At 38.3% G+C, this 24,052-nt stretch overlaps 2 protein-coding genes and 1 long non-coding RNA gene across 6 annotated transcripts in view; 2 read left to right on the top strand and 1 right to left on the bottom strand.

Annotated features, from left to right (window-relative positions):
• Positions 1-96: 96 nt before the first annotated feature.
• Positions 97-3,146, top strand: LOC113050595 (inosine-uridine preferring nucleoside hydrolase-like). Of its 3 annotated transcripts, none has more exons than XM_026213731.1 (6): positions 97-167; positions 635-829; positions 905-1,084; positions 1,709-1,820; positions 2,001-2,137; positions 2,224-3,146. In XM_026213731.1, the coding sequence occupies exons 2-6, from the start codon at positions 647-649 to the stop codon at positions 2,578-2,580; spliced, it is 969 nt and encodes a 322-aa protein (XP_026069516.1). In that variant the 5' UTR covers positions 97-167; positions 635-646; the 3' UTR covers positions 2,581-3,146. The 3 variants fall into 3 exon arrangements, with proteins under 3 accessions (XP_026069516.1, XP_026069515.1, XP_026069517.1); XM_026213730.1 differs by having other exon boundaries at positions 120-192; XM_026213732.1 differs by having other exon boundaries at positions 134-187.
• A 2-nt stretch (positions 3,147-3,148) lies between these two features.
• Positions 3,149-24,052, bottom strand: part of LOC113050592 (transmembrane protein 131-like) — a 37,226-nt gene continuing 16,322 nt past the window's right edge. The window contains exons 12-41 of one of the 2 annotated variants that reach the window (XM_026213724.1): positions 23,653-23,761; positions 23,243-23,351; positions 23,008-23,161; positions 22,750-22,920; positions 22,504-22,614; positions 22,187-22,321; positions 20,144-20,248; positions 18,834-18,920; positions 18,426-18,578; positions 18,192-18,267; positions 17,976-18,090; positions 17,747-17,885; positions 14,732-14,841; positions 14,370-14,442; positions 14,063-14,214; positions 13,836-13,978; positions 13,559-13,742; positions 12,550-12,735; positions 12,007-12,162; positions 11,434-11,876; positions 11,129-11,313; positions 10,894-11,030; positions 9,457-9,578; positions 9,212-9,364; positions 8,968-9,124; positions 8,562-8,677; positions 8,326-8,413; positions 8,136-8,239; positions 7,907-8,049; positions 3,149-4,147 (exon numbers count right to left, since the gene is read on the bottom strand). In XM_026213724.1, coding sequence (XP_026069509.1) covers positions 3,890-4,147; positions 7,907-8,049; positions 8,136-8,239; positions 8,326-8,413; positions 8,562-8,677; positions 8,968-9,124; positions 9,212-9,364; positions 9,457-9,578; positions 10,894-11,030; positions 11,129-11,313; positions 11,434-11,876; positions 12,007-12,162; positions 12,550-12,735; positions 13,559-13,742; positions 13,836-13,978; positions 14,063-14,214; positions 14,370-14,442; positions 14,732-14,841; positions 17,747-17,885; positions 17,976-18,090; positions 18,192-18,267; positions 18,426-18,578; positions 18,834-18,920; positions 20,144-20,248; positions 22,187-22,321; positions 22,504-22,614; positions 22,750-22,920; positions 23,008-23,161; positions 23,243-23,351; positions 23,653-23,761 — 4,374 coding nt within the window. In that variant the 3' untranslated portion in view covers positions 3,149-3,889. The remainder of the gene's footprint in view (positions 4,148-7,906; positions 8,050-8,135; positions 8,240-8,325; positions 8,414-8,561; positions 8,678-8,967; positions 9,125-9,211; positions 9,365-9,456; positions 9,579-10,893; positions 11,031-11,128; positions 11,314-11,433; positions 11,877-12,006; positions 12,163-12,549; positions 12,736-13,558; positions 13,743-13,835; positions 13,979-14,062; positions 14,215-14,369; positions 14,443-14,731; positions 14,842-17,746; positions 17,886-17,975; positions 18,091-18,191; positions 18,268-18,425; positions 18,579-18,833; positions 18,921-20,143; positions 20,249-22,186; positions 22,322-22,503; positions 22,615-22,749; positions 22,921-23,007; positions 23,162-23,242; positions 23,352-23,652; positions 23,762-24,052) is intronic. The other variant, XM_026213725.1, reaches the window with a different exon arrangement.
• Positions 5,433-7,272, top strand: LOC113050598 (uncharacterized). Its single transcript, XR_003276785.1, has 2 exons — positions 5,433-6,126; positions 6,349-7,272. It is a non-coding gene; the product is annotated as an uncharacterized LOC113050598 (long non-coding RNA).

Below are 24,052 nucleotides of genomic sequence, written 5' to 3'. Positions count from 1 at the left end.
CTGTATAAAACATTCAATGTTATGGCAGTTATGTAAATATAAATAGTCTTAATGATAGGTCCACCTCCTTTGTTGAATTCTTCTCAGAGGAAGTAGAGCGTGGTTGTCTTGAAAGTGGAGTGGACTGAGCTGCCTGTCAATGAACTGAACGGAAGCAGGTGTTAAAGGTAGGAGGACAACAGACACAGTTAAGTGAGTTCATGTAATATTGCTAATAACTGAAGCATGATTCTATACTGAAACTATTTATTGACACAATATGCTTTTACAATAGGCCATGTATTTTGTAGTTTAAGATTTAGTCCTGTTTACCTGATCTAAAGTTTGTGTTCGTGAGTATATGTATGTGTGTGTATATATATTTATATATAAAATAAAATATATCACATCTCTCTCTCTCGCTCTAACATAAATTTATTGATTTTGGTAGCTGTTTTTATCCACATCATATTGATTTTGGCAGCTGTTTTTATCCACATCATCCAAATCTTTAACCTTTATCAAGTCAAACAATATGTTAACTTGATCATACATTACTTGCTTTGTCTCACCTTAAGAACAAATGGTGCAACTGAGCTTGTTCCAAATGAACTAGTTACTAATCTCCATTTCGTGTCCTTACCCATGTTTCCAGAATCCATCCAGCATGGCTCAGAAGCTGCTGATAATGGACACGGACTGTGGTATTGATGATGCTCTGGCTATCATCGTCGCTCTCGCAGCTCCTGGTGTGAAGGTGTTGGCCATCACCTGCTGCTTTGGTAACACCAATGTGGATAATGTATGTCAGAATGTGATGCGTGTTTTGACAGTCTGTCAGCAAACCCAGGTCAGTGCAGTTATAACAGTACCAATACTACTGTCAAGATTACATGAATGCCAATATTGCATTGTTTGACCTCAGATTCCAGTTTTTAAAGGGTCTGCTGGTGCTCTAATTAGACCTGTGACAGGATTTAAAGATCACTTTGGCACAGATGGACTTGGAGATGTTCTGGAGAACTCTGAAGTTTGGAAAGGGCAGATACAGAAGGAGCATGCTGTTCATGCTATGATAAGACTGGTGAATGAAAACCAGGGAGAGGTAAGCAATAAACTATTTAATAAGCCTGTTTATTTCTACAATATTGATTTAAAAAAATTGAGAAAAAATTGGATGCACTACAGTCTTTTTTTTTTTAAGACTTTTTTTTTTTTAAGCGTTTAGAATAAAATTACAAAGACATCCTGGTAAACTCTTAGAAATTAGCTTTAAAAAATATTTTACATTATTTTATTATTAATGAATTCACTTAATCACAATTATTTAGGAATAAAGGTTCTTAAATTATTACAATAAATGAAAATCCCTGTAATTACAAACTAGGAGTGTAAACCATATGCTGTAAACCATGAACAATATTTAGTTATTGAAACTTCTGGAATTATAAAGTGCAATATTTTTATTTAATATCTTTTATTATTTTAGTATATTACTACTCCTACTTTCTGTAAATGAAAATTGTTCATTTTTAAATGAGCAGCTCTTTTATTACTGCTGAAGTGTCAGAAATATCTTGGAGGGCATTCAAATATTTAACAGGAGGCCCTTGGAAAAACTGAGAACCACTGGGTTAGAAAGTATGTTTCCCCGCTGAATTTTGTGCTGCCATATTGTAGTTGACCGTAGTATGCACTTGCACAGCCCTGTTTGTTTACTCATACACAGGTATCGCTCATAGCTCTTGGTCCACTCACTAACTTGGCTTTGGCTGTTAGATTAGATCCCTCCCTCCCTCAGAAACTCAAGGATCTGTACATTATGGGCGGTAACATGGAAGGTAAGAAAATCAGCTGTTGAATAAAAACTGGCCACCTTAAATGGATGGCAGCAAATTGCACTTTTTATATAAGTGAATATTATGGATTTCATAAAACCAGGCCGGTGCCAAGAACAGCACAGGTCAGGACTCTTTACATAGAGCATCTTCTTCCCACACTGACCACTGTTCACTTTCCAGGCAAGGGAAATCTGACACCATCCGCCGAGTTTAATTTTAGTATGGACGCTGAATCAGCTCATGTAGTTTTGGAGGAATATACCTGCTCAACATGCATCGCAACCTGGGAGTTCACATGCAGAAACAAATTATCTTGGGTAAAAGCTGCCTATCATGAGCAAAATCCATTCTACTCTGAATATATTTCAGACATGACTAACTTGTGTGCTTTTTATTTTTCTAGGATTGTTTTGAAGAGCTGGTCAATCAGGATACATCAGCTGCTCGATTCATTAAGATGATAACCTCCAAGTGCTGGGCCTACTCTCGAGAACCTCACATCAACAACAAAGATTTGCTCTTTGGGAACGGGTTTGTACCCTACGACGCCTTCGCTGTGGCAGCTTGTGTGGACAGCAGTGTGATAACAGAGCATTTACAGTGTGCCGTACGTGTGGAGGTACAAGGTCAGTTGGGACGAGGCATGATGGTTGTGGATGCTGCCAATACATTGAAGAAAGGCAATCTTGCCTTTGTAATGAGGACATGTGACCTTAAAAAGTTCAGCTTGATGCTGAAAGCAGCTTTACAAATAGCGTAGAAATGCAACTTTGCAATAGATTTGTATTGCAAGACCTCAATCTTCAAATGTAGGATCCTTTGTGCTTTAATGGCGCAACTTACTCTGTTCTGTTAAAGGGGTTAGTTCACCCAAAAACCAATATCATTCCAAACCCATAAGACTCTTGTTCATTTTCAAAACACAAAATGAAACCTAAGAGATTTCTATCCCTCCTTTGAAAGTCCAAACAACCAAATCTTTGATGCTTTCAAAAGTTTATAAAGACATCATAAAAAAAATCAATCCATTCACTGATCACGGTTTAAATGAGAAAAAAGATGAGATGAAACTCTATTAATCATATAAAGTGATCAGGTCTCTTTTCAGAAGAATTAGATCATACCTTTTAATTTATATGAATGTTTACAATGTTTGTAACACTGTTTGAATCATTCAACTTTTGATTGTGTGGTCAGAAAAATGCTCATTTGGGTTTAGAAAATCTAGGTTTAGAATGAGATGGTGTGAGAATGATTTTTTTGTTTTTGGATGAACTATCCCTTCAATCAAGTTTAAATTCAGCCGGAAATAAAATGAGAAGTCAATATTCCAGCCTGATATGTTTATTTCAACCAATGTCACCAAATGTTCACTCTTGAAGTGACAAATGAATGATGCACAGAACACATTGTGGGTTCTTTAAAGCTCCCTCAAATTAAAAGACAATTTCAGCAAATGAAACTTTTCACTTTAAGCAGAGGGCAATTAAAATAAAATAAAATCTAAATCCTGAGTGCATTTACAACTTTGACTCAGAGGGGTTCCAATCAATGTGGTAATTGTAGTCTTAGCAACCGCTTAATTTCTTTCCGAACATTAAATCAACCAACAAGTGTGGCCAGAAAATGCTCTAAAATGATCTTAAACCAAAATGACAGCCCTGTAGGAGTGGGGGTTTACGCAAAGTGCTTATTTTAAGGTTGAGTAACACTGCATCTTGCATTTTAATACAGTAATACTGGACCACATATGTTAATTACAATGCAGTATTACTCAAAACCATGAATCTCTAAAATCATACAGAAAAACACCCCTACATGGGCAATAGCTTTGAGCCAATGTCTTCAAACTTCGAACTTTGTCAGTTCAAATGGAACTTAAGGCATTATCATAGCCCACTACATTAAACAGAATTGAATTTTGCGGATGACTTGTAAATGCAACACTGGGTTTCAGTGAACATTTGTACCATTACAATTCAAGTTTTCTTCCAATCATTAAAATGATCTTGGCATACAACAGGAAAAATAAAATAAGATTTTCTGTTACTCCATGGGGCTGTTCTGTCTCAGATGCCGTTGTTATCGGGGCTGTTAGGCCAGGGCTCCGAATTCAAGCGATTGAGTGAGGGAGACCACCCCATGTTCCAGGGGTTGTAGGTGCGGCCTATGTCGTTGGGGGCAGGTGTGGGTGGTGCAGTGTGGCTGACCAAGTCAGGGACAGTGGGGGAAATAGGAGGGTTGAAGGAGTGCAGGGTGGAGTCGTTGCCAGTGGACCAGATGGACCTGCTGAAGGACCAGGGACTGTGCACACTCCCCAAAATGGACTAAAGACAAGCAGAAAGAGAAAGATGATATCATAACCTGTAGAACTAGCTTTAAATACAGTCAGGGGTAATCTGAAACATGTTGAGTATCTGGCTTATATATATATAAACAGTACTGTTCCAAACTATGGAGTCAGTAAGGTTTTAATGCTTTGTTTTTGAGAGTCTCTTATTCTCGCCAAAGCTCTATTTATTAAAGTTGTGGCCTAGTGGTTAGAGAGTTTGTCTCCTAACCCTAGGGTTGTGGGTTCGAATCTCGGGCCGGCAATACCACGCCTTGAGCAAGGCATCGAACCCCCAACTGCTCCCCGGGCGCCGAAGCATAAATGGCTGCCCACTGCTCCGGGTGTGTGTCCACAGTGTGTGTGTTCACTGCTCTGTGTGTGTACACTTTGGATGGGTGATGGGTTAAATGCAGAGCACGAATTCTGAGTATGGGTCACCATACTTGGCTGAATGTCACGTCACTGATCAAAAATACAAAGTAATACTGTAATATCGTTTAGCAGAACAGTTTGCAACCAAAACACAGAGAGCAGTACTGTATATGTTTGTAAAATATTTTACAATGGAATAGAAGATTCAGAAAAGCAGTATTTGTTTAAAATAGAAAACATTTGTAACATTATAAATGTCTTCACTTGCTAAATAGAAGTATATGAAATGTAGATGTTTCCTGACCCAAAGATTTACAGTAAGATTCATCTGAAAAATACGGAAGTTCTAAGCGGCCATGCATTATTTTTTTCCTTTTTGTTTTCTCGTTATAACGACTTAATTTTCTCGTTATCTCGACATAACGAAAGTCGTTTTCTCGTTAAAACGACATGACAGTTTTACTGTTGCTATAGTAACGAACTCAACTTTGACAGGCATCTGATGGACAACCATGCAGGCGCTTTTACTGTAGCCTATATTTCAGCAAATTTTGCTTTGCCTAGGTAATAATGTCTACAATACTGTACATAAATAAAGGCTGCTCAATCACTGTTGATTTTTCGAGAGACAGTACACCAAACGTTTTGTTTTTGTAATTAACATGTTTAAATGGCAACACCGCGCTATTAGAGCTGCTTGGATTAAACTCACTTTTAATTTTCCCTTTATTTGAAATAAAATTATATATAATTTGTAATTTGTAGTAGTCATTATATAATGTGGCAGATATCATGTGTGTTACAAGCTTCTGTTTGAAAAGAGCATTCATGTGTACGTGTAGTGTATGTGTGTAGAAAAAAAAACGATTACAACATTATAGAACAAAACTGAATTAAATTAGCCTATGGATTTTACATATACATCACATTTCTCATTAATATGGTTAACAATAAAGATTAGTAATAAGGAAAAGAAGCACATCAGCCTACATTGTTAAATCCCGTCCTACTGTGGATAAACAGAAAATCTCCGCTTATTAACTACCTAATCACTGGACCCCTTTCCCACTGCTCTGATCAAATCAAATATGACTTTCCTAAGCCCTCTCATCACCACCATTATAAACTCTTCCCTGCAATCTGGCTATTTTCCAATCTCTCTGAAAACTGCACTTATCAACCCTCGGCTTAAGAACCCTCCCTTGATCCTGATGTTTTATCAAATTACCGGCCTATTTCTAACATCCCATTTCTCTCCAAAGTCATTGTCACCCAAATGCAAAATCACCTTCACTCACACCGTCTCTATGAAAAATTCCAGTCTGGTTTCTGCTCCGCCCATAGTACAGAGACAGCCCTGGTCAGGGTCACAAACGATCTGCTTGTGGCCGCTGACCAGGGCTCTCCATCCCTTCTCTTGCTCTTGGACCTCTCAGCCGCCTTCGACACTGTTGACCATAACATCCACCTCCATTGTCTGCAACACTTCATCGGCATTTCACACACAGCATTTCAGTGGTTTCAGTCCTACCTGACTGATAGAGTTGGTTATGTGCCAGGTCGAGGCCCCACACAGTCACATGTGGAGTGCCTCAGGGTTCGGTCCTCGGCCCCACCCTTTTCTCCATTTATATGCTTCTCTGGGCCACATCATAAGCAGGCATGGAGTTGCCTTCCACTGCTATGCTGATAATACTCAGCTCTATGTCAGGTTGGACCCCACATCCCCTACATCATCACTCCCCACTCTAACTGCCTGTCTGGAGGAGACAAAGTCATGGATGACTGACAACTTTCTTCAGCTAAACAGCTCCAAAACTTAAGGTCTCCTCATTGGGACCCCACACAACTCTGACCCCACCCAAATCCTCCACCCTGACCATTTACTCATTTGCTGGCCATGACATTTCTCTCACATCCTCTATAACAAACCTGGGGGTTCGATTTGACCCCCACCTATCATTTAACACCCACATCCAACTTATCTGTAAGACTGCATTCTTTCATCTCCGGAACATCTCCAAACTCCGGCCCTCCCTCTCCTTTTCCGATTCATAGAAGCTGGTTCATGCCTTTGTCTCCTCCAGGCTCGACTACTGCAATGCACTCTTCATCGGGATCCCTGGCAGGAGCCTGCAGAGACTGCAGTACATTCAGAACTGCGCTGCCAGGGTTCTGATGAGGGTGCGTAAATCTGAGCACATCACACCCATCCTCCATAAACTTCACTGGCTTCCTGTTAAGTTCCGGATTGAGTATAAGATATGTCTCCTGACCTATCAGTGTGTCTACGGTAGCGCACCAGTGTACCTCCAAGACCTCATCAATAAGCAAAACCCAACCCGACATCTCCATTCCTCTGATAGCCACCAACTCCAGGTCCCCAAGTCCAAACTCCGCACTATGGGAGATAGGGCCTTCCAGGTGGCTGCGGCTCGACTTTGGAATACTCTCCCCAACAACCCAAGGACGCCACAATCTATTGAGGTTTTTAAAAAATAATTTAAAGACTCACTTATTTTGTATTGCATTTTCTTGATATAATTCTGTTTTAGTGTTGTTTTTGACTATTTTTGACTGTTTTTATTTTCAGTTATTTTATCTGTGCACCTGTAGCACTTTGAGATGTGTTCTTCATGTGTAAAGTGCAATATAAATAAAATGTATTATTATTATTATTATTATTACCACGGATGATCAAGTTGTTGCTCTACATTGGTCCACGCATCATTTTTTTAAAAACTTTTTTATTTATGTCCATGTACGCAATAGGGCAGCACAATCAAAATTAAAATCGCAAAAGCAATAAATCATGATTAGGCAGAAGCTTCAATTTTCACGCGTATCAATCAGTGAAGCACAGTTCTGGGATCAGCAGTAAATCTTCATCCAACTGACAAAATGTACATGACAATTGCGATTAATTGCATCCGATTAATTGTGCAGCCCTAGTTTGCAAATTGAGACGCATCATAAATTATTGGGAAACCTGCCACAGCAATGATCAACCTCTCCTCCATTTTGCTTGGGAACTAATGTGGTTGGAATCAAAGTTTACACAATTGCATTCTCTGGAACCCTCTCAAGCAGAGCACTTCTACATTAAGACTGGTTACTGCCGAACTGTGTCATAGCTCATTACCATAAAGTTGACCTGACTTCAACTTTCCTCTATGCCAACACCATTCAAGATGCACCACACAGCTGCTCGCGGCCGGCCCACACTGAAAATGAATGACTTCCGGCCACTTTGATGCTCTTGCCGGCAGCGGTGTGAATGCACGGTCAGATACTCCATGATCTTAGTGCTAATGTTCTCTCTGGGATCTCAGGTGTTCATCTGGATGGGACACAAGAATGTGACAAGGAAGGGATATCTTACTGTTGTTGGAGTTGCAGGAGATCCAGTGCTGGTAGCCCAGGAATTACTAGGCTCAGTATCCCAGATGGATGGGGATACTGGAGTGTATTCAGGCCAACTCTGCTGGGGCTCTGAACTCTTGGGAACAGTCATGCCTCTGAAAACTAATACAGACAATAACCACAACATTGGATACATTAGATGCCATTTTATTTAAAAATGTAGCATTTTATTTAAAAATGTTGCATACCTCCAGAAAGATTAAGTGGGTTGTTGGGTCCAAAAGCAGAGAAAGCATTAACCGGTCCAAAACTGGGGCCGCTTGTGGTGTCTACTGGGCTCCACAATCCAGAGCTAAAAGATGCATAATGACACTTTAAATATACATGTAAAAACAGATAAGAAAAAAGTAATTTTTTGTTGTTATGAAGCCACTGCACCTGTCAGATCCATCACTCTCCACTGACGTCATGTGAGACAGTGTGACCTTCCCCAAACTGTCAGCTTTACTAGCTGAGCCACTGCCACCTGTAAAAACAAGAGCACACCACTTGTATTACATTTATGTGTAAATCTGTGGCAATTAAAATAATGGTGATCAGTAATGACGTCAAATTTCCTGTTCATGCACCACTACAAGTTTATCCATATCTTTCTATTTAACAGGCAAACTCACCAGGGCTTTTGTCATAGCCAGCAGCTACAGCTGCAAAAGTTGGATTTCCATTTTGACCAGGTAGAGAGGCCGACTTGGTGAGCATATTCCCTGGAGCCTTCTTTAAATTAGCCTCGCTATTGCAAATATACAAGAAAAACAAACGTCTCTCAGATTTCCCACACAAACATGATGACACCAGGAAATGCCCAAATGCAGGTTCGCCACACTGTCCAATGACTTCAGAAAATATGTGTGTGTGTGTGTGTATATATACACACACATACATATATATATAAAATGCTGCATTCTCAGGGAATGTTAGAATTACTGAACAAATAATTACTGGCGTAAGTGTTATTTTAGGCTCTTACCAAATGTGTACTATAATTATGTGCACTTTAAAGCACATGCCCGTTAAGTTTACCTGCTGGTGTGGGGCACACTGCCGTAGCTTCCACGAGGTACCAGGCTAGGGGAGGTCGGAGGTGATGTACAGGCTCTGGACATTACTGAACTGGAGCCCTTCAGGAAGGGGTCTGCATGCATGGTCTGCATAGATATCTGCTGAAGACTGTCTGCTGCTAATAAAACATGACACAAATATTTAGATACTTAGATAAGAGAACATAAAGTAGAGTCCAGCTTATGCTTCAAGACACATTTCTTACAGCTGTCAGTCCTGTTGAGAGGAACATCCCATTCTGGAGGGGGAGAGTCTTTCTCTCCTTCTGATCCACTGCTATGTCCCAGTTCCTGCATGGAGCCATTGACTACAAACTTTCCAAGTGGAGATGGCCGGTCATCACTCATCTTCCCACTGACTACTCGGGCAGACAGAATAAAAGTAGTTTCAAAATGGTTTTAGAGTTAAAGAATTAAATGTTGGGTGGAAAAGCTGGAATCTGACATTTACATTTGTTCAGAGCTCGTGGTTTTGGGACACTGTGAATTCCTGTATTGGCAAGGGTTTTGGTGAAGGTCTTGCGCTGCTTATCCTGTTTTTCCAGGGGAGTGACGTAAGGGAGTTCTAGAGAGCTGTATAGAAAAATAGACACTGATAATTAACTAAGATTCAAAGAGAATACTAATGGAGATGGTAAAGATCACCTACATAAGTCTTACGCAAAACTGATGATTAAACATTCTAGAATGGTTCACTGGAAACTTCATTTCTGTCTCACTAGCGGCACCTCGGGTCACTCAAATAATTTCAGACTCCTTTTCCGCCAGCATGAACTGGGTGCTAGTTCAGAGCCAGTGCTATTGCCAGTTCGGAGTTAGTTAAACTGGCGAGCCTCCTAAGGATCGATTTGCCTTTCTACAGGGTAGAGAGCCACCACAGAGCCAGGTCTTACATCACTGAATATATCTCATCTTTCCCAGTAATGCTAGCATGGCAGCGGCAAACACAACAGGCTTGTTTGAGATACAGCAGCGTCATGCAGACCAATCAATGCATGAAAGCAAAGCACTGTGACAGCGATCCAAAAGCATAAATAGAGTCGTCTGCTTTCCGATCACACCCACGGCACACCGACCGGTCCGTGCAGCACCGATGCAAACAAGCCTAAACACACAATCAACAGTAGTGGACATTGCATTGCTACTGATGTTCATGGCTTTGCAAATCTACATTTGCACCCAAACATTGTGAAATTAAGACATCCGTGTTCAGCTGCCATTTCAAACTGCCTTGGTGGAAAAGGGGTATCAAAGAACGAACTGGTTTTCTGCATTTTTGAAAAAATACCTGGTCAAGACAAAGTTCATTTGAAGTCATTGGTCCATGTTGTTTATATAATAGGTGGGTTTGCTCTGGGGCTCCACTTTATTTGATGTAAAATCTAATCTTCACTAAATGCACTGGAAAGACAATGTGTAGTTAAAATTAGTTAAAGTTAAAATTAAAAAAAAGTTAAAATTAAAATTACAATTCTTATTCCTGAAACTGAACTTTGTGACACTTGACTCCTGTTTTTCCTGTTTAATGCCATAAAGCAGGTTTGAAGCCATTTTTATTAAAGAGTCATAAGTAAACAGGACTTGACCGGAGTGCTGAATTGCGAAGCTGGAGGAAACATATCCACATCCCTATGATCGGATGCTTTCCTAACTGCTCTTTTCTCATTGCTGTCATTATTGTGGTGTGTTTGTTGTATTATTGATATATTGAATATTGATTATTATTGACTGTGTGCAGCACATATTTAGATCTTCATCTAAGCAGAGCGGCCAGCAGAATGGCACATGACAATGCAGACATATCCTACCTCTTCACCATGATGAGTATATCAGAGCCTAGTGACACAGAAATTACACATCACCTTCACTGGCAGAGGTCTGAACAAACCTGGATTTTTCCACTTGGTTCTCCTTCTTTGTGGCTGGTTGTTTCTTAGTTTTTGGTTTAGTAGGGGAGGGAGTAATTTCTTCTCTTTCTTTTCCACTGTCCACTGACACTGATTTTCCTTTCACTTTCACTGGCTCCTGGTTAAGAAGACAAATTGTAATCAAAGAGTGCATTTAGAACGTACATTTCAGAGCAAGTTTGTTTTGGGAATTGCTCTGGTGGGTTTAGCATGTACCTCTTTAATATTGGCCTCCATGTCTGGGTTAGAGGTCTCTGTGGTAGTAGAAGAGCTGTCATCGTTGTCTGCCAGTGGCTCTTTTAACTCTTCTCCTTGAGTCTTTCCCTTTGATTTCCTCTCTTTCTCCTCTTTCTTTTTAAGAGCTTTTGTTTTATTCTTCACTTTCCCTTTTGATTCAAGCACTGAAAAATATAATTAACAAATTATATTGTGCATTTAGCAAATTACACTGTCCTCTAGGACAAACACATGGCATGATAAATTAATGTATATTGTTATGTTGATAAATTGTTATAGATTACCTTTGTTTTGTGAAGATTGTTGTGAATTGTGTTCTGAAGACACATTAATGGCAGGAGACTCAGGCCTGTCGAGGTCTTTATCCATAGCTGCCACAAGTCGGCTGTAATCCTGTTCCTCTGTACTGTTGGCCCTTGTGCTGTTGGACTGTGAAGGTGCTGAGCTTGGGAGGTCCTCCAGGAGGCCTGCGCTCTGCTGCTGCTGTTTGGAACTCCGGGCTCTTCGATTAGTCAGCTGACTGAGTCCTTGGCCACTATCTTTATTGAGTGGAAAGCTGGAGGAGTGTTGCATAGATCCAGAGCGGCCTGAACCAGATCTGGGCTTGCTGTCAGGCAGAACACCGTTGCTGTTGGAACTGGAGTGCCGACCCCCAGCCCGCCCACCAATGCTCGACCCATACATTCCTCTTGTTGAGTTCTGGTTTGAGTCGGCAAAATCATTCAAGCTGCAACAGATCAAATGCATTTCATAAAACTTCTTGCATAAAATGTGGATTAAAGAAGAAAGAAACCGAAATGAAACATCACATCTTCAAAAATTAAGGGTATAAAATTCAAAACAATATCCTCACTCACTTAGCATCACTTTGAATTCGTACAATTTCCCTGAGATCAAATGGCTTTCCAGTCTCCACGGGAGAGTTGGATTCCACAGACAGCCGTCGTTTGAAAGGCTCCCATATTCCCTGGGCCTCTAGGTAGGCAGTAGCGATGACCAGCAGGAACATGGAGCTAGAGAAATATCAGAATGTTAATCATCCACAGAAACAGAGAGAAGCAAAAACACAGTTTAAAACATACAGCAGTATTATGTATTAAAAAGATTTGGAATAATATTACTAATACATTACAAACATAATGCACAATTTACATAATATACCTAGATCGATAACGAATCTAAAGCATTTCTTTAACGTGACTTTATTTAGTCTAGTTTTATTTTCTTACAGATTGAAAACCCCTAAAACTGCAAAAAGCAGTGTGTATAGTCAATTACAAACATCAGATTCAAACAACAAATAGGAATCATGTGTAAACAATGACATAGTTTTAATTTTGTAATGTATACAAGACAGACTTTAGGTTTTCTATGCTATCAGTTGATATGAGAAAGCAGACCTCATAGTGAGGGAGACGATGATGTAGAGCTCAAGCTCCCAGTTGGGTCGGGGAAGGGTCTCAGCACACACTGCCAGCATGTGATATGGCAATGATGCGTTCAGCACAAAGGCAAACACTGAACCCCCCGCAGTCACCAACTTCAGCTCCCGGATCACTCTGGAGGATGTGAAGTCTGGTGTAAACCTGCATGAATTCACAAGGTTCAGTTAATCACTTTACTCCAACAGTTCCTGATGACTGAACACTAAAATAATGCATAAATGGAAATAAGTGTCAAATTTTAAACCTACTGTTAACAACATGATCTACCAGTCCAAAGAAATATTTTTTTTTGTGTGTGTGTGCTTTTGAAAGTTTCACCAAGGCTTCACTTATTTGATTATTTCACAATATTAATAAATTAAAAATGTGAAATATTAGTACAATTTTAAATAGCGGTGTTGAATTTTAATGCAGTTTAAAATATATAAAATAAGTTTTCAATCTCACATGATCCTTCAGAAACCATTATAATATGCTGATTTGGTGCTCAATTATTTACTCTATTTATTATGATACATAATACATAGATTCTTTGATGAACAAAAAAAAAAAAAAAAAAAAAAGGATTTGAAAGAAATCTTTCGTAACATTATAAGTGTCTTTATTGTTCCGGAATAAAATTATTTCTTCCTTTTTAGTTTTATTTTTTTCATCTTACTTACCCCAAATATTTGAACAGTTGTGTCATGGTATCCACAAAAATATTAAGCAGCAAAAACTGTTTTAAACAATGACATCAAGACAATCAATGACATTTTAAAATATATTCAAACAGAAAACTTTAAATAATATAATTTTTATATGTAATATTTCAACATTTTATTGTTTTTACTAACTTTTTGATCAAATAAATGCAGCCTTGGTCAGCAAAACATTATCATTATTATTATTATTATTATTACATTTGACCAACAGTGTATAAAAGAAAACCTTACTGTTCAAATGTAATCATGAAATCACTCACAGTATGACGAGGTCTTTCGAAGTGTTTGGTTTGAGTGCAAATTCTTCACAGTTGAGAACTTTGAAGCCATAACCCTCACATGCACTGCCACTGATCTCCATAGACCTAAAGTGAATTGGGAGAAGCCCTGTGTTCTCCAGTCTGAAAGTCCTTCGAAGAGTGAAGTTTGGTTCCTTGGCTTTAGCTTAAAGAAATGAGTGTGAATAGAAATGTACAGAATCTCAAACTAGTTTATAAGAACGAAAACATCAGAAAATTGATTTCATTTTGAACTTACCTTCTGAACAGTCTTTGAGAAATGCCTCGGTAAGCTTAAACCTCAGAGAGCTGCCGAGACCTGGGGCTTTACCGGCCAGTTTCAGACTCTCTGTGGTGCCTTGACCATGAACCACGATCAAGTCTATTACTGTCAAGTTGTTCCTGTACAAACATGACAAGGGTAATGTACAAGAGTTCTCTCACATCATTCTATTTTCAGCATTCATTTTGGCAATTTAAGCTCACCTGATGACTAGCAGAGAAGAGACACTGTGATCAGTGATGGGTCTGAACCTCACATTGAAGGACTTTATCTCCCCAGGCATAAGGAGCATGTTGTATACATAGGGCCGAGTTAAGCCTTCAACAAATCCTGTGAAACTCTTCATCGCTGAAGACTGACGCACATACAGAAATCATTAGCAGGATAAAGACACATCACAAATACTGTACAGCAATTCTTAATTTTAGCGGATATCATAAAGGAATTTTGGAAAGTAGAATTGATTCAATTAAACAAGATACATGGTCACAATAAGTCAGTGTAACTTACGTGATTTGTATGGACCTGGAATTCCAGTGTATTTGTGTCAATGTTAAAGTTAGACAACCTTCCTAAAGGAAACCTTGAAAAACAACAGCAAAAAGACATCAGCTGAAATCAGTATTACTGCTACACTATATTGCAAAAAACAAAACTGACACTTTTGGTGATGCATATTGTGAATACAGGAATTTTCACTAGATAATATAAATAGCTGAATTAGCAAGCTTTATTTTGCTTTTATGTCAATATCACACTCGTTATTTCTGACAGACTGTATAAAAATAGGTCTTCATACATGAAAACGCACCACATCATATACAGAGGTCTATAACATCTAGAACTGGTTTAGTGCAGAGGAAGTGCCTTACCTGTCAGCAAATTTGCCTGTGAACACTGAAGGATTTGGGTAAAGAGCCACAGGAAGGACCTGAACGTAGACTGGGACATCAGCTGGGTTTTCTAGAATCACTTCCTCTTCCTACAAAGACACAAGATCAGGTCAGCGTATTTGAGTTGAGGGAAAATACTATAGTTGATTTAGACTGAGCCAGAGGGGGGCTACATTTACTTGAGTAATTTTTCGGGGTAACTAAAACTTTTCGGAGTATATTTAAAGATGGGTACTTTATGCTCCTACTTGAGTAAATTTTTTGGGAAAAATCTGTACTTTTACTTCGTTACTGTGGGCGACGCTCCTCTCGTTACTTTATTTTAATGCAATAAATATTATAAATGCTTCAGTTTATTCCAAACGCGCCGTCTACTTTTCTGTGGGCAATGAGCGATGCCCATTCGCGAATGATTCATTCTTTTGAGTCAATTCTGTTCAAAGGCTTGATCAAACCAATTGGCAAACGAGTGAATTGGTTCATGAATCAGTTTGAATGAGTCGTTCAGTTCCCTGCCGCACGCGCTGAGCGTCTGAAGCGGTTCACTCAGAGTTGTAACGTTAAAGAATATCAGCAGTGTTGAAAACGGGGCTATGGAACTGCACTGAATTGAAAGCAAATCTGCAAAGGCTATTATTTGCTTGCGATGGAGATCCTTATTAGATGAACACCGCGTGTGCTGTCTACTGTTCAACAGGTAATAATTTGGGCTACATTCGATTACACTACACAATACCACTGACATTAGTTTGTTGTACATGTGTGGCTTATAACAGAGGGGAGTCGAGTTTAATGCAGCTTCCAAAAGACAAAAAATAGCCGATTAAGATTTTATAAATTTTAATACAATCACACCGGTGCGAGTACGTTCAGCAAGTCATATCATCAGCAGCTAAATTCAGATCTGTGATCGCTTGCTGGCGCTGAGCCAGAGATAGACGCGTTTTTACAGCGCTGCGTATTATAACCAATCACACACGATTCTGTTGAGCTTTTGAATGCAGTCAGGCCAATAGAGGTGTTCCGATGATTCATCGCTAAAATGCCTATGCTTCCTTCACTCGCTCCCTGACTGAATACCTCTTTCTGGCAAATTCTCTCGTCAGAAACAACAAAGTGCAGATGTGTGTACGAATCTATAATTAAGATATTGATTTCACAGTGTTAACAGTTTCAGTGATTTTAATGGGAGTTTCTGAGAGTGATTGAAATCTAAACTGTCAGTGAAAATGATCTTTAATAATGTAAATGTTATTTGCTCTCTTTCTGAACAATGAAAGATTAGTAGCAATATTTATATCACATTAACTTTCAATGTTAAATTCACATTTAATATAAAGTCAGTCGTATTAAAAATATATTATGGCATGACACCTATATCTGTTACTTAAGTAAACAGACAGGGTTTTATAATAAACACACACACACATAACATACATTTTATCTATATATCTAAATAAACATAGGCTCCGTATAAATGACCCAAAGTAACTAGTAACTAACTACTTGAGTAGATTTTTTTATTCAATACTATTTTACTCTTACTCAAGTAACTATTCAAGACTAGTACTTTTACTTGCGTAAATATTTCTAGAATTACTTTTACTTGAGTAAAGTTTTTGGGTACTCTACCCACCTCTGGACTGAGCTGACGTGTGTATTGGGGTTGACCGATAGTGGATTTTACTGATAAATCTAGTAAAAAAAGTTACTAATAATATTTTATGTTCACTTCTTGTTTATTTTTCTGTTGTTATGGTTTATACAGATTTGACATTAAAGCACTAAGCTTGTGTTTAAGATGCATACAAAATTTACTTTTATTAACAACAGTCTACTTTTTATATACAGAAAATGGATATATTCCACTCTTATTAAAATGTACCATTATTTTTCTAGCATATGGAACTGACCAACTTCAGTGATTACGAGTGATTTAGCAGCAAACACATACACAAAAAGTGTGAAATTCTGACAAAATCTGATTCCTTGATTTGATATTGTATAATAGTGATTTTATAATTTCAAAATATAGAGAAAAGGTAGAAATGAATGACTAATAAACCAATAAGTGCTCCTTTGCTGGTGTCTACTTGTTATAATGGTGATTTGATGCATTTTAAAAATTTGTCAAAAAATGTTTATCGCTTGGTATATTTTGTTCATCCTATTCAAATAAAAATAACATTCAAACTGGATCATCTTAGAGCTTTAAAGTGCTGGAAATAGTTGTGTGAAATGCTTGAAAATCATTGAAAAGTGCTTGAATTTCTCTCTCAAAAGGTTGTACAGAACCTGAAATTAATGATATAATGCATTTTACAGCCTAGGGTGAAGTCATTATGTACATTAACAACGATTTCTGACAACAATAATGTAATTTCATGGAAAACAGTGTGAATGACACAGCAGGATTTCCGTTGGCTACATGAAAACATCAATGTGCTTTCTCACGTCATAGCTTTAAATCTGCAACTTCGCTGACTTACAAAAGGCATTAATGTGACCATTTAGGTTAAAAACGAATGCAGATAGATGATAACAATTGTGACATTAAACATTTGGGTCGGACTTGCTTTTGTTTTGGTCACACTGTTTTAACCATTTGAGGTAATCTTAATGTTCGAATCCTCTCTGCCTGGAAAGCAAATTGCTGATATTTCTCTACTAATTCAACATCTAGTCAAACTAATTCCGTAGTAATGATATGAAAACATGCCGTATTGTATACTGTATACACACCATTTGATTGTCCGTTATAAATCTGCATCTGAATTGTCCCACTCTGTGCAGCACGCAGTGTCAGGTGTAAAAACAAACATTTCTTTCATTTCTGTCTCTAGAGGTTCTCATACGGTCTAATTACAGCAGACCTTCTCAGCTGCTCAAGCAATGGACGAAACCCGGAAAAAACTATCGGCATGGATTTGATAACCAATATTTCCATAATCAACTATTGATCAATTGGTCGACCTCCAGTGTGTATACACTCACCGATGAGCTGTTGGTGTTTGTGAGAGGAAAATGAATCTGTTGTGATGAGTTGACCAGCAAGGGCCATGTGAGCTGCGCTAAGATTTTGGCCTGCACATTCTTCTGCAGATCTGTGTCCACTTCGAAGAAAGCTTCAATCCTAAACAAACGAGAGAATAACATCAACGATATAATACATTTAGTGTATGGTAATCTAAATCTGGATTAAGGCAAGATGTATCAGACTCACTCAAGGCCTGATTGCTCTTTGAGCTCACGCCATCTTTTCAGGAGCCGCTGATGTAGATCTACATCAGCGTCCCATATGTCCTCCTGCATAACTAAACCATGGGGCCTGGACTCCGCTGCAGGGAAGACAAAAAACACACAGGGGGAAAATTCAATGAAAACATACAAAAACAACAAGCAATTTAGGAAAAAAAAATGTAAGATACAGAAAGCGTACATTTCAATACAAACGGTAATCCCACATAACAGTGATCACCACACTGCAAGCTGGCATCAAAATAAATGTTTGCAATCTAGAAAATGAGTAAAAAAAACAAAACAATTTAGGATTTAAAAAAAAACATCCAAAAGTTCTTATACACAAAATAAACTGAGCAAACTGTGGGCAGGTGAATTTAAGTGAGGGAGTATAGTTAGTATAGCATTATAGTGTTGTAATTGGGCCTGGTACCTTGGATTTTCGTCTGGGTTCCAACTCCACTTTGTTACTGCGAAGTCGTTTGTAGTAAAAGCGGACGTCCTCTGTGAGAGAGCGAATTTGCTGAAGCCTTACTTTCTGTGAGAATGAACTCTGGATGCTGAATCCTTGGTGAACTACTTTTCCCTACATAAAAAAGAAGAAAAAAAGATGAAAATCATTTTAAAATGGCCCTAAGTCTAATGAATGGTCTTTCAAAATAGAGCTTTGCAATACAGGTCATGTTAGTACATGGCATTGGTCACAGGGTGTGGTGTTCAAACAGTGCCTGCGGGTAAAAGCAGGGATGAATCACACATGCTCACATTACATCTACAATAGATGTCTTCATTACTTTGAAATCTCAATGACCAGGTACTTTAAAGAAAAAAAAAAACTTACCGGGAATGAAGGGGGAAGAATTATTTGTTTGGGTGAACAGCTTAATGTTCCTACTGCTATGAGAGTCTTTACAGGGATGGTTAATATCTGAATAAATAGACAAAAAAAGGCAGATAAGCTGAAGGTTTACAAAGCATTGCTTGATTGTTGCCACAGTCTTTTATATTTATAGGGTTGCACCGGTTGACCAATCGGGTGGTTTTTGGTCTTTTTTTTGGCCGATTTTTTCCAGAAGACTACAGACTACATTGTAATAATTTGCTATCATTTAATTTGTGTGGAAGTATTTCGAAGTCTGTGCACAGGACACGGGCAGCCAATCAGCACTGGAAGTGCAGAGCTTCATGTCTGAGGCACAGATAGCAGGAAGCAAACAGCAGCTGGTAAACTGGTGCACAAATAGAGAAGCACCCGGCTTTCCCTGCGTGATCATACTGTACCTTTCCACGCCTATGTAATTCCATACGCGCCCAGCACCACAAGCGGAGACAGTGAAGGATGTTTAGCTCAACTTCTCCTGTGTTGGATGAGAAACTAAACCGACTAAACTGTGACAAAACTGATTTTTTTTTTTTTTTTTTTAAGTATAACTTGCATACATGTTTGAAAAGCCAGAAGTAAACGTCAGTTCTGTATAAGATTATTAATTTTCTTTTACCTTAAAAATACATCGACTTGTTTTAAAAATCACCTGCTGCACACTGAAAAAGTGTTTCATTTATCCACCGAAAAAATTTTAGGGTAATGATTTACATCTATATTTTTTAACTTGAGCAAATAGTTATTTATTTTTCATTGGCTCAAGTAAAAAAAAATAGCATTCATTTATTTAGTCTCAATGGTAAAGCTGTAGAACTATGCAGTTGTTGCCTTTAATTTCACATTTCACAGTTAATCTTTTCATTTAAGGCCAGTTCTATGTAGTTTCAACCCAATTCAAATACAAAAGCTAAATGCTGATTTCTGCACCATCTATGTTTGTATTGAATGTAGGCTACTTCCTTTGCAGTTACTGCCGTTAATTTCAGATGGTTACGGTTATTATTTTCAATAGCCAAAATACAGTTTGGCCTATTAATTACCAAATAAACATCTTGTTTATGCATACTTTCCTTCTTTTTTGTTTGTTGCTTAAAGAAAAAAATATATATTGGAAATCGGAATCGGCCAGATTGCATGTAAAAAAAAAAAAAAAAAAAAAAAAACGGAATCGTACATGAAAAATCATGATCGAGCATCCCTATATATAACAACCTGCACCATTTTCTGGTGAAAAGAAGCAACACTCTTTTTCTGGATGAAACACATACCTCATAGTCGGTTGTAATATGTACTGCTCCATCATAAACTCCCTCCAGAGCTTTAGCTACCAAAGTGACTTTAAATGCTGCATAGTAGCCTGAGGCTAAAATGACCTGAGAGAAAACAGACAAGCAATATGGAGTTATGAACACCTACACATACAGTTATGTAGCCATCCTGCTTTTCCTAAATAAATATACATACTCCAGTGGAACTCTATTGCCAAGTATACAAAAGACAACAGTCTAACTGAAACATTTTTATGTGAACTGTTCCATTCATTTTACATTGCCTTACTTTGGGTCTTTAAGAAATGTCTAAAATAAAATCTTGCAGTAACCTAAAACCACAAACCTTGCAACACTTTTGCAGTTTTATTACAAGTACGGACATGCAAAGATTCCACCAGAAGTCCTGAGACTGCCTGGAGTTAATCTGAACACTGAGATAGCCATGTATGGACCCTTTGGATTATGAGTTATGTTTTTAATCTTTAATATCTGCATTATTTTCACTGACATAAATGAAGATATAAATAACGACACCTTGACTTCGATACCGGTTCCTGAACGATACTTTTTTGGTCACCTTAGAAAATCCATTTTACATTACACATTAAACAAAAAAAAAAAAAAAAGTGCAAAATGAAGAGTTTAAAGTCAGTATGTGATGATCACTGCTGCATGCTTTAGATCTTTAAATCACTCTGCAGTTCTTCAAAAAAAATGAGCATGTCCACTTTTTCAGGAGACAGACAAGCCCTCTCTTCAAGGATTATGTCCCCAGGACTCATGTACCATTGGCTAAGTTTACACTAGTGTGTTTTCATTTTAACACATAGCTTAAACAAAATCATAATTTCTATTCACTTTCCACTATAATAAACACTCGATTATGACTTTTGTGACGCGGCTCGTATCATGTGCAAGGAATTATGAGCCGAGCAGAGTGGCTTACGAGCACTTCCCGACCTCCCGATCATTTTTAAACCGGTCTAAAAAGTTTGTGAGCTATCGGTTTGAATTCGTGACATGTGTATGGTTGAACGAGCCGATCTATCTGAAGTTGACCAATCACGAACTAGGAAAACCACAGAAGAAGAAAAACGAAGACAGCAGCACCACGGCGAATGTGGACTATTGACCAAGAGGATAAACTTACTGAATGAGCACTGTATGAGGTTTCTAGCAGTGTATGTACCATGCGTTTTTATTATCTCTCGCGGCGCGCGCGCTCTCTCACACAGATGCGCTTATGTAGTTTACGGGGACTCAAACGTAATGGTTTGCTATCCTGTACAAACTGTAGCCTATATTCTATCCCCATACACTACCTCTATTCATCACAGGATAATGCATGTTTAAAATTTCAATGAAACACCGTATAGTCTTTTTTAAGCCATTACGAGGGCACAGAGGGGGTGTTCATAAACCATGTTTACGTTGTAATACCCATGTCATTATAGAGGTTTGTGCACCCATAAACCATAACAAAGACACACACACACACGCGCGCACACACACACTAGGGTCACCAGACGTCCCGGTTTCCTGTTACAGAAAAAAAACCTGTATGTGTAGGAAACGGTCACGGCTCGTATCAATATTCTATATGCAGTTATGAGAGAGAGAGAGCAGTTATATTAACTTTGTGACATGTGCGAGCACATATGATCTTCCGACCATCCGATTTCGCACCGTGTACGCCCATCTTAACACGCGTTTTCCTGGATTCCTCAACCAGAGTCAATCATCAGCACATGATTTAGGCACATCACACATGCTGCACACTTACTGGCTCACTGACGGTGATGAGATTAACCCTTAGGTTTCAAAATTTGGTACCGAATGAAAAGAGACTTTTCGATACTTGATACGATCAAGGCAATTCGGTCAGTGCCCAACAAATATCGAACTCGATACCTAGTACTACTGTTAGGAAATATTCTGGAAAAAGACTAGTTAAGCCCTGTGTAATGCTGTACATTACATAGAAAATGACTGTGATATGATACATTTACAAGTATCAGTAATAGTAAAGATGGTTCTTACGGTTTTGTATTGAGCAGCTGACGTGTTCTGGAGCTCTTGTGTTCTGCTCAGTGCTATACTTCTGTTCCCTCTTTCTGTATTAAGTAACTCCATTGACAGACTGTCTCCCGTTACCAACCATGACTTTATCTCCAACTGTAGGGCAGAAAAAATCTCTATAATGTATATAATTACTATAAATTCTCAATAATGTAATTATAAAGACAAAGCCATATCGACATCCCTGTTCGCTTCAGTAATGTCTTAAAAGCTTCAACAGAACTGTTATTTTTATCCAAATGACATGTCACACTGTACTGAACATGATGACCTCCCACCTCAATTGGGTTGCTGTTGATAACCACAAAAACTAAACTGCTGGTATCTGTAGCACTAAGGACACCAAAGTCTAGGATTTGCTCTCGAAGACAGGGAGGAAGAACAACGGGCTGTTAAATAAAAAAAGAAAAGACAAATCATGGCCAATTAATCTATAAAATTACATATATACATTTCACAACATCTGAAATTCATAAGTGGGTTACATTAGTGACAGTGTCACATTTAGGCTGTTCCTAACATACCTCCAAGAAGCCTGTGTAGGCCCTGACTGGCAGGTGGAATTTAGAAGCATTAGTGATGAGGAGAATGTTGCTGTCGATGTGGATGGAGGATCGTACTGGTCGAAACAGAAGGGAGAAAATGTAGCGGGACTCATGCGGAGGGATAAGAACTGGAGTGCTGAAATTATGCACCTGCAAAACAACAAAAAAACTAGATTTTAATTTTCTGCTTACAGAAATGTGAATACACACATCCAGAAAGCTAGAATAACTCCTTACATTGAACATAGTCTTGGCTTCTTCTGGAAGTGACACATTGTGGATGCGGATGGCAAAGTTGAAAGTATTGGTGAGGAAGATGGGCCTGTCCACTGGATCTACAGGACTGTCTCTGATGTGGAACAGGGTGGATGTGTGATCAAAGCCCAGGTACCTGGAAACGGTGAGCAGGAGTACACTGTGAAATAGTTACAAAAATGTGAAATATATGCTGGTGAACTTAAAGAAACCTTACCCTTCTAAAACTTCAGCTTGGTAAGGAATTTCAAGTTTTGAGTAGCTTTTCTCTTTTGCCTTCACTGTTATTTTCCCAGAAAACTGGTCTGATCTTCTTGCTTTTGAAGCTGGAATGTAATAAACCAACAAACACCATGAACATTTCTGTAGTTGTATCTCTAAACAAACATCTTGTTCCATGTAAAACAATGACTACTGATGTCTAAAATAAATCAAGCATCAAAGACATCGGTAACAATGTAAATAGACTTGAAATGCTTTGAAATGTCAACATTACAGAAACTTCACGAACTTTTGACCTATTGATACAAATCTGATTTATTACACGGATTATCATCGAATCAATAGAGGTGTATGATAATCTATGAGGACTAAGGTCAAAGGTGATGCAAAAACAACAGTACTTACCATCAAAACTAATACTCGCAACTTTAGTATATCGACTCTCTCCAGCTTTTAGTGTAATTTGCTTGAACTCCACTGTGACCGCTTCATTTGACGGAGTTGGCCTAACACTCTACAAAACACATTAAGAGAATTAAAAAGTATATTTTCTTCACTGGTTAGATCAAAAACCTTGCCAGATCTTAAGATTTACACTACCATTCAAAAATTTTTAGACCAGTCTGGGACCAGTAAATTAATACTTTTATTTAGCAAAGATGCATTTATTCAAAATTATTTTGAACTGCAAATAATTACACATTATTACTATTTATGCTGTAGTTTTCAAATTATTTCAAATAAATACAGCCTTGGTGAGCATAAGAGAGTCATTTCAAAATACATAAAAAAAAAAAAAATCTTA

The sequence above is a fragment of the Carassius auratus genome, chromosome 31 (assembly GCF_003368295.1).
Source record: "Carassius auratus strain Wakin chromosome 31, ASM336829v1, whole genome shotgun sequence".
In the NCBI taxonomy this organism is placed as follows: Eukaryota; Metazoa; Chordata; class Actinopteri; order Cypriniformes; family Cyprinidae; genus Carassius; species Carassius auratus.
This window is presented reverse-complemented; position numbering and strand designations above follow the sequence as displayed.